Source organism: Protomyctophum bolini, assembly GCF_963924005.1.
Source record: "Protomyctophum bolini genome assembly, chromosome: 18".
Taxonomy (NCBI): domain Eukaryota; kingdom Metazoa; phylum Chordata; class Actinopteri; order Myctophiformes; family Myctophidae; genus Protomyctophum; species Protomyctophum bolini.
The window spans coordinates 30,901,551-30,912,233 of record NC_137879.1 but is presented as its reverse complement, the minus strand read 5'-3'; the positions used below and the strand labels follow the sequence as shown (position 1 = coordinate 30,912,233).

The 10,683-nt window shown below is 43.8% G+C and overlaps 1 protein-coding gene across 1 annotated transcript in view; it reads left to right on the top strand.

Annotated features, from left to right (window-relative positions):
• Nucleotides 1–242: 242 nt before the first annotated feature.
• skap1 (src kinase associated phosphoprotein 1) overlaps nucleotides 243–10,683 on the top strand; it is a 46,388-nt gene continuing 35,947 nt past the window's right edge. Inside the window, exons 1-5 of the mRNA XM_080788488.1 lie at nucleotides 243–288; nucleotides 2,482–2,889; nucleotides 3,730–3,835; nucleotides 4,836–4,861; nucleotides 5,281–5,397. Of these exons, the coding sequence (XP_080644614.1) occupies nucleotides 2,850–2,889; nucleotides 3,730–3,835; nucleotides 4,836–4,861; nucleotides 5,281–5,397 (289 nt within the window). The 5' untranslated portion in view covers nucleotides 243–288; nucleotides 2,482–2,849. The remainder of the gene's footprint in view (nucleotides 289–2,481; nucleotides 2,890–3,729; nucleotides 3,836–4,835; nucleotides 4,862–5,280; nucleotides 5,398–10,683) is intronic.

Here is a 10,683-nt window from a genome sequence, read left to right as displayed (position 1 = left end):
TATCATTATACATGTTCATCATACATCATCTCATGATTGAACAACTGAATTTATGTGCATGGTTGGTTAAATTTACGTCATAGGCTATTTGGCGGACATTTGACCTAATTTCTCCTTTCATTGTCAATGGCAAATATTAAGAGGTGGGACAAAAGCTGTATATAGGAGGGAGGGGCTATAGCGCCCCTCAAAAATACACAGAAACACAGAACGTGACATCTTTAACAGCTACAGTGGACGGACCAGCTAGAACTGGATCAAGACGGGTCTCATGCATGAATTCAACAGGTATGTAGACCTAGCCTAGCTACCCGTAGCCTATAGGCTACCCCATAGGCGACAGGCAGCCCTTTATTTATACGATTAGCCTATGGCCTATATATATTTTTAAATGACCATAAATAAAACATACCGAATTCTTGCAGTTATAGATGTTTAACACAGAAAATAAGTATGGGAACAGTGGTCCAGCTAAGAGAGACTCCAGGCCCTGCCTGTGACCGATAGTAGAAGACCATTTTCACGTCACGACACTGACGACAGATAGCTGCACGGAATTAAATAGGCCTGGCGGGGTAAACACAGGTGTTACCAATGATAGGCCTCTAATTATGTTTTCTACCATTCAGTTCAAAGGGAGGTGCTGCATGCTTGAAACTAAAAGGCTCGATCTGCTACATTAAATGGAAACCGAGCCACCATGGCTCTGAATGGGACAGAGCCTTAATTAGTATCAGTTACTAACACACCTGTGGGGATCAAGGATGTAACCAACTCTTATGGACATTATTACCCTACTATTTTGTCAATATGGGCATGGCTGCCCGAACAAGGCCTAGTTATAGGCTATATATATACATTTGTGTGTGTTCCCTGGTCTTTGCCAAAACAAATAACATATGATTTAAATTAATTATTTACAGTCACAGGGTAGTAGGCAGTATACTACCCTGCTACAGTATGCTACATGGATGTATGCAGGGCTATGTATGCCTATGCTACAGTAGGCTAAACAGCCACAACAAAGACAAAAAAAATAAAACGCATAACAAACAAAAAAAGCAAAACAATTTCTTTTCACAGAAGCATATAGGCTATACATATACAGCAGCCCATGCACCTCAGCCATAATTCCAGACATCAAGTCCTCCAGTACTATCAAAAGATGGTGGTCCAGTCGATTGTCGAACCGCTGGTTCGACTCCCAATCCCGACGGCCTTTACTGCATGTCACTCCCCCATCTCTCTCCCCCATTTCCTGTCAGCCTACCTTCTGTCCCTCTATAAAAAATACTAAAACTATCAAAAGATGCAGCTCACTCAGAGCCGGTGTCATATCTCGTCTCATTTTTCCTCATCAGAATCTAACTTCCCCACCCGTGTCCCTGCCTCCCCTCTCACTGATCACGCTATATAATGTAATATAATGTTAATATTTGTACGGCTGTCTGTCTTCAATGTGAGTACCGGGAGTTAGATTCTGACGGGAGTCGAAAAATATGTCTATTTAGTGTACAAATATACATACATTATATATATATATATATATTACATTATATAGCGTGATCTGTAGCCGGGGACAGTGAGAGGAGAGGGGAGGCGGGTGTGGAGCGCTCTGTAGCCGGGGACAACGGTGGGGAGTTACATTCTGACGGGGAGTGGAAAGATAATCCAACACCTGAAACGACATCAGAATCCCGATACACTTTAAATCGTATTTGTCCATCCCATTAAGCATCCTGCATGACAGTCGCTCGTAGAGGCGTCCAATTGTCCAAGCGAAGCGTACCAGTGGGTGCAGGACGGTGCAGATGAAGCTTTCCAGTCCTTAACCACCATGCAGTCTCCTAGCTGACAAGGGAGAAACATGCCTCAACGTGGCAGGATCCCCCAGAGTAGCCTATATCTACTTGAAACATAAAGAGGTGAAGATTTGTAGATTTCGTAAGAGGTGCAACACCGTTGTGTTGTTAGGAAGTATAGCCTGCCCTACATCATACTTTATCTACTGTACTCATCCATTCTACCAAAACACCTACCTTTATGGTAGCCTGCCTATATATGTCTTTTATTTCCAGAGACCTTTTTAGGCATTGACTTGGAACAGAGCAAAATCCAGTTTCTTCTGTGATTAGTAGTTAGTAGTATTCTCCAACCGCACAAACAGCTGCTGTCAGTAGCCTATACTTTATATAATAATAAAATAAATTTCAAATTATTTGTAGAGCTAGCCTATAGGGAAAAAAACAAACACTATCAATGTTTTGACTCTGTTCATCCTACACGCGACGCGCTGTCAGGTCAGAGCCTATATGTGGCATGCGCCTGGACCACTAGGCCAGCGGGCACCCCTTGAATGTAATGTTTAACCCTCTCTAATCTGAGATGCTGCATCTCAAGGGGCTATCCTCTCAATAAATTCTGACCAAATTCTGACCAACATAACCATTTACAGGCAATCTTTCTTATGTCCTACTGCAGGCACTGTGGTGATACGATATACACTCTGATGACAACTCCGTCAATCAACATGGCCTGTCTGGCAGTTGAGACCAAAGCACAGAGGAAGTTGTCATCACTGTCTGCACCTGCTCCACCCCAATTTGTGCAAATCTGCAGACACGTACGCCGGCACTTTTGTTTCAGAACAGTAGGTCACAGATGCACAGGCGCTGTGTATGTTTATCTGCAAGAATGTGTTCCAGGTCGTTGCTATCTTTACCATAGGGCTGTGAGTTTTGAAGTGTATAGTAGGCTACCACAGCACAGCTGAAGAGAGAGACTAACGTTCTTGAAAGCCTGGCAAGTCTGGCAGTCAAAGTCTTTTTTTGTACAGGGCTCAGTTAAGGATGGGGGCAATCTCAGAGGACATCAGGAGGCTTTTGGAGGGTAAGGTCAACTGCTTTTCTAATTCATTCTCTGTAATGCTACAATGTTGTGTGCTACAGTTATTGGAGTAACTGCAGAACAACTAGCTACACATACGTGTGTGTGTGTGTGTGTGTGTGTGTGTGTGTGTGTGTGTGTGTGTGTGTGTGTGTGGTGTACACACATACATAACATGTAATATTTACATATGTTTACATCTTTAATTTGTATTCTGAATTACGAATCTTGAAATTTTGTCACAGGCTACTGTTTAGCTCTGCAACATTTCGTCACACGCTCCTTTACAATGGAAAACCAGATTTCCATAGATCGTAATCTCATTCACTGAGTCCCATTGCCTAGCATTTACTATATTTGCATGTACTGCCAGGTTGGCAAAAGGTGGCTTTGTAAGAACACTGGCATCTCTGTGTACTATCTACGTGGAATAAAGACTTTCTTTAATCAGATAAGTGATTTGTTGGACAGGTCCAACATGTTTTGCCTGGTTGTCACATAGAAAAAGGCCACACTTACCATTTAAACCCTATATAAACTGGGATCTATATTTGGCCGCTTTCATTTTTCACTCTACGCCAAAACTTTTGGCTGAAAATAGCTAATCTACACAGTACACACTAACAAGTAACAACGTGTCACATTGTGTCGCGTTGAAGGTTGTAGTTCTGCTATTTTCACTAGATGTTCACCTATTATCACATGCCCAGCAATGGGATGCTGTGGTTCAAGAGTCTGTTTATTGTGTCACTTTAACTCTGAGAGGGTTGTGTTGCCAGACTGGTCTCCCAGAGTCTCTTGAGTACTGCCATGCTGACTGTGTCATCTTCTCGTCTCTCTCAGACTGTGAGCTGTTCGTATCGGACATCCTGCAGGATGAGAACCTCAGTGAACATGCCAGAGAGACACGGGACATCTTGTTGAATAACTTCAGAGTGGTCCACAATCGGTAGGATTTTGACCTCTGGAAGCAGCAGGACTCTGGAAGCAGCAGTGATAATACAGTGGTATTATCACTGTCATTCTTCCTGATGCCCTTATCCAACACTGCATTATTTATTATTAAAGCCCCAAAACTTTATCCTTAAATGACCTGTGATAAATTACAAATGTATTATTTTGAAAGAGGTCACTCTGATAATTGCGGTCATGTAAAGGTTGTAAAGACATGTAAAGAAGGAACATTTGCACCATGCAGTTTGCATTGGTTTGGGTGCATGATTTCATGCATCCAGTTTCATGCATGATATGGAAAATGCGGCAGTCTATGTAGTGTTGGGCAATATATTATTATATTGATATCATTATGAGATGATTGTCTGGGATTTTGCATATTATTGTATTATCGTGATATGGCAAAAGTGTTGTCTTTTCCTGATTTTAACCACTTTAACCACTCAAAAATAGTCCCAACAATAGTACTAATAGCTGCAGACCTATCTACAGTTTTTACTATTTCTATTACTATTCTTGGCTAATTTAAAACAATGTATATTATCGTCAAGAATGCAATATTCTTTGTCCATATCATATCACCCAGTCCTACTACAAGGACCAGGATTACATTTTGGGCGGGAACCCCTTTTGGTGTTAGCATTACGTTATGCTTTAGCTATTGAAAAATATATTTTTTATCAAGATATGATTCAAGCTGCTCGTCGTGCAGCCATCGAGCAACACAATGAAAAGTAGAGCATGTAATGACTTACTAAGTTACTCCAGAAGCAACCAGCGCACACGCTGTTGTTTGCACTGCATGATAAGGGCTGCATGCTCTCTTGCCAGAGAAAACGTGTGGTTTAGTGGCCTTTGTTGCAGGAAACCACTGTAGGTAACTGTAGGTATAGCAGCAGGAGAGGCTGAAATTCAAAATGTGTTAAATGTTATGTGTGGCTAAAGTGCTAATGTTCAGTGCCACATTTTGATTCACGGCCACTTTAATTTTACAGAAATCCACAGGAATTTCCGGACCAATGTAAGTAATCACACTCCATAGTATAATTACTCTTCACATATTATTTACATACACTGTATTTTACTTCAATGTCTCTGTGTGTGTGTGTGTGTGTGTGTGTGTGTGTGTGTGTGTGTGTGTGTGTGTGTGTGTGTGTGTGTGTGTGTGTTGACTGTTGGGGGGGTGGTTGGGGGGCGGGCATTGTGTGGTGACAATAGCTTCCTGACCCCAAGATGTTTCACTTTCTTTCTCTTTCTCTTTCTCTTTCTCTTTCTCTCACACACACACACACACACACACACACACACACACACACACACGCACACACACACACGCGCGCACACACACACACACACACACACACACACACACACACACACACACACACACACACACACACACACACACACACACACACACACACACACACACACTTTCAGTTGAATCCAGGCAGGAGGACAGTTCTGATGACAACCGTAGTAACAGCCTGGGTCGGTCGGCTCCCTCGGATGACGCCTCACTGGCCTCTGACTGCCAGGACGAAGGAGCGCTTCATTGTGAGTCAGCCACAGGCCAGTTTGTGAGTGTGTGTGTGTGTGTGTGTGTGTGTGTGTGTGTGTGTTTGAGTGAATGAGTGTGTACTGTGTGTTGATGTGTGATGTTTGAGCAACACAGGCTCTTCCTCAGACTTCGGATAAACTTTCAGATGGGCAGCGTGTGACACAGACGTTGTTGCCTGCCTGGATCAACGACAGGTCTGCTCCAGGTCGCAGGCGTGTGTTGTCGCCCCTCAACTTCTCTGCACGTACAAAAAAAACCCCTGCAGGCCTCTCATTGAAAATGAATTACTAGGGGGGGCACGGTGGCACAGTCGGTAGTGCTGTCAACTCACAGCTAGAAGGTCCTGGGTTCAATTCCCGCTGGGGACGCCATGGGCGCTGTGGGCGTGCTCCCTCCTCCGCGTCATCAGTGCCCACACCCGAGGCGGGGTTTGACGAAAGGGCCTTTCTGTGTGGAGTTTGCATGTTCTCCCCGTGTCCCCTCACAAAAAACATGCAGTAATCCTGGTCTCTAAACTACCTCCCCCTGGCCAGTCAGGCACCCTGATGGAGGGGAAAAGAACTGGTTGGAATAACGTGTTCCTTCTTCCACGTGCTACATCCGGCCAGGGAAATTCCCCCCTGTCAGGTGAAAAGAAGCAGCTTGGATTCATGCATAGAAGAAAGCATGAGGTCAGTCAGCTGTCCCCCCAGGTTGGCAGAGGAAGTGTAGAGCTCAGGATTACATTAGATAATTGACACTGAAAAAATGGGTTGCAAAATCGGGGGATAAAAAAAATAAAATGTATTACTAGGCGCATTAATCGCTGCCCATCTGAAAAGACCTTTTACCACTTTCAGTTTGGTTCCCTACTTTGGCCATGACATTATTGTCGAAAAGAAACTATTCAAACTAAAAAGAAAAACTTGTTTATCGGCTATTTTACCTCACTTTTTGTGTGTGAAGTGACATGGGTAATTATTTTCCAGAGGAAACAGAGCTGTTTCCAGAGGAAATGTGAGCGTGATGTAGGGGGAAGTTGTGCTCTCACTAGCATGTTATGTAGGCTAGGAAGTGTCTTGTATTCCACAGGAGGGGGCTTTGAAAGACTGGATCCCTATTGACAATATGCCAATGTTCTTTGATTACATTCTGTCCTTGGATACATTCTGAATGGCACAAACCACTGTGTTCTGTTCCTGTCGGAGTAGTTGATATGTATTCAGTTTGTGACAGGGTGGAGAAACGTTGTCATTGTCAATACAAGACACTTATAACCTCTTTTGTCTGAAGCGATTTTCAAGCACTTTTGTTTGGGTGTTGATGTCTTCATTAGAGGTGCAGTGCAGCTCTGTCCGAAGGAGATAGGAAGAGGGTTTTTTTGAGTGCCAGTGGATGATATGACGATTGACCATGGAGAAGAGTTTCTATCCATTGGTTTACGGTTTCGAGTTAGGCTTCTCTTTCAGGTTGCATGTGGGGGCGGCGGTGGCTCAGGGGTAGAGTGGCCGGATGGTAACCGCAAGGTTGCTAGTTCGAACTCCCCCAGAGCTAGTGTCGAAGTGTCCTTGAGCAAGACACTGAACCCCTAATTGCTCCTGATGTGCTGGTTGGTGCCTTGCATGGTTTCCGCCGCCAACTGTGTATGAATGTGTGTGTGAATGGGTGAATGTAATGCACAATCTCTGTAAAACGCCTTGGATAAAGGCGCTATATATAAATGCACCATTTACCATGTTTCTTTCTTATCGGTACGTCTAATAATGAGTACATTATATTTGCTTCAGATGACACAGTGAACTGCAGGAGTGCAGGTGTTTGTTTTTGGAGTTCATAAACACACTAGCCGATACCGGGGACTCTGTGGCAGCGGTGTAGGATAACGACACAGTGGTTACACCCACTGTGTCCTTGATGGTAGTTCTGTCATGGCACACTTAAGCCTGACTTATACTTTCACGTGCCACAAACAAGCGATCTGCATGCTCACAACGCGTCCCAGCGTGACAGGAAGACGACCTTCCTGTTGTGAGCTTGTAAATATTAGGCTATTTTCAGGTGCATTACTCTGGCACGCAACAAAGTATAAAACAGTCTTTACAACCACACCAAGCTGGGCAGAAGACACTGGTGCACAGCAAAAACAACAACAACAACATTGCAACCGTTGAGTCTCCGGTCTTGTCTATACAGGATAAAGAAAACATCTTCTATCTACCTCTTGCAGTATGAATTGTGTGTGCGTGCGTGCGCGCGTGTCTGTGAATAAAGATGAGATTAAATCCCATCATTATCTGAAAAAAAGAACAATATGTTACAGTAGGAAACAAAAAATGAGAGTGACTAGTACGTGTTTTACACACTCAGAGTGTATGTTTCTTTACACCTGAGAGTGCATTATGCTTCTTTACACTCTCAACACACAGGTGTGCCTTTGAATTGGTGCCATTGGTTTGCACCTCATCAGTGCAGCTCTAGTGTTGTTCGTTGCTGGTTTGCCAGGGACAGTAGAATGGGTCTTATATAGGTACAGTATATATATTATATAAGCTATAGGTGTATACCATCTGTGACCTCGGGGGCTATGGGTTGTGTTTCTGTTGTGAAGATCGCGGCATGTCAGGAAGAGGGAGAGGGGAAAGGAAAGGTGGAGGGTGGAGTCCCACACCGGCAAGGGGGGAGGGGGGGGGGCATCGATGTCACCCGAGACTCTGTGGTGGTGGTGTAGGATAACTACACAGTGGCATTAATGTAACACCCACTGTGTTCTTTATGGTAGTTCTTATTTAAAAAAAAAAGAAAAATGTGAAATTTGCAAATCTTCATGATCACAAACAACGTGCTGTGTGTGGCGATGCGACACATGGCCAGCTTGTTGACTGCCTATTTGTCATCATGACAAAGTGTCTATAGGGATTAATGGTTGAATTAAGATCTGACCATATGGAGAACTGTTGCTGCGCTGGCACCGTAACTCGGTCAGCGCCGTGACACTGTGACATCAGCGACTCCTTCGTCTCTCGCCGCCTCCTCCTCCTCCTAGGAGGTGGTTGGCAGGTAGTTTTTGGCCAAGGCACCTCGGAGGCAGCAGAGTCTGCCGTTCCCAGAGAGGACTGATCGGTGACCTAGAGCTCCCTCTAGTGGTGAGACCTCAGCTCTGGTAATGAGCCCAGAGCAGAGCAGTGTGTGTTGGCTGAGGCACAGAGCCAGCCCACACAGAGAGAAGGCTGTGTAGCTGCAGGCTAATGATGTGATTGATTGACCCAAACCCCCTCTATCCTTTCACAACCGGGTTTGAAATACAACACTGTACCTGAGGGGCCATGTGTGTTCCATCCCTCTCCCCCTTTATCAATCTTTCCCTCTATCTTCCTTTCTCTGACTTACCCTCCCTCCCTCCCTCTCACCCACCCACCCACCCTGCACACTTTTCTTTTTTTCTTTTCTTTTTTTTCTGTATGTCCGACTATCTGCGACAGTTAATAGCCCATGACTTGACTTTGCTATAGGTTGGCATTATTGATCCAGGTGCCCCGGGTGCCCATCTTTGCCTATAGCCACCTTTTCCGGTTGTCTCACCATAGGCATAGGCATCGCTAAAAACCTTTTGAAGTGTTCCATCGTAATATAATATTGCGGTTTGCAGTCATTTTGTGGCACTGAGAGCTGATGCCAGGTGGACGTCATCAGAAAATGTCCCTTGTCTGGAACAGGCCCTAATTAACTGCTTCATCACCTGCCCACACAAAGAGTCTCCATGAATCTAAAGAATATGGCAGATGAAAGACAGAAAATAAGTCATATATATATAGCTAATTATTTTTAATTTAATTATTAAACTGTTTTTATTAGCATTTGTTTTTTTTTAATTTTACCACTTTATCCCTGCCGTTACATTTGGGCACATCATTATACTGTAGGTGAAAACAAATTTTACTTTAAAAAAATTAAATGAATAATAAATAGGGCTAGAAACTATGTTTTAATGCTACGGTACTTTAGAAAAAATAATAATAATTCAAGCAATGAAAAGTAGAATTTCCTTGTAATGTATATGAAAAGCTATATGAAAGCTACAGTGTACAAATACATACATTGTGTATCAACAAGGCAACACTGATAAAATGCTTGTCTCAATATTTCCGTTGAATATCATATCATTTGGAATTAGACCGTCGGCCATATCTGCCTTCCCCAAAAGACGAATCCCTCCCGATATTATATTTCCATATTCAATTTTCATTGCATTCCCTGTTCTACGGGAAGTTTACACCTTACGATGCGATTTCTTTCCGTGGTGACCACGTGGACGCACCAATGGGCTGTGTCCTCACCAAAGGGGCAAGTGGAGTTCATAGTTCAATTTCTGTTCACTGCAAACTGAAAGGGAAGGCAACACATTTCCACTGGGCGGTCCGTCGCAGAGGAGGAGGGTGTGCATGGGAAATAATGACACGGCCAGCTAATGAAATCAGTGGCATTTTAGAAGGAACAATTATCCATGGCTTGTGGTTCGGGTTTTATTCAATTTCCCCCCGCGAATGTTAGCTGAAAATGACAAAGCAAGAATCATCAGGAAGCCAACGATGAACCGCTTATAGGCTTAATTTATTCTCCACTGGACACGTGGTGGTGAGCTTGTAGATCTGCTATTTTCACAGGACGACAGAGTGAACTCTAAATCAGGGCTTCATTTGGAAAACCTGCTGTTTCTTCTTATTGCCTTACACTGCTATATAGGGACATACATTTCCTATTTATCCACATATATGCACATATATGAACCTGAATATGGCTTATATGTGCAGCATAGGCTATATATATTCTGCATATACTTGCCATATATTGGCATAATATGTTAATATATTTAAAATAAAACCATAGACCACCATTAGCCTTTTCATGTCGCGCACCCCCGGCCTAGAAGGTTCTCGTGCACCACAAGGGATGCACGCACCACAGTTTGGGAACCACTTACAGAATCGCTGTATAAGGTAACGAGGAGAAAGCAAATATACACATGTACTTTGGTTTACTAATTGTGTCACCCCCCCCCCCCCCCCCTAGCTCTACTCTACTGTACACAATAGAGACTTTGTGACTCGGAGGAGGAGGTATTATCTGCGGTAATCGACTTGCTGCCTGGGCTCCCTCTGCCCTCTGTTCCCTAAGCTAGAGAGTTGAGTGAATGAGCGAGCGAGTGTGAAGTCGATGGCCGCTTCTTACACGCGGGAGGAGCCTGTGCCGTTTCATTAGATGGAGGTGGCCTGTTGTCTCCAGTGGACTGGGTGACACCAGATTTG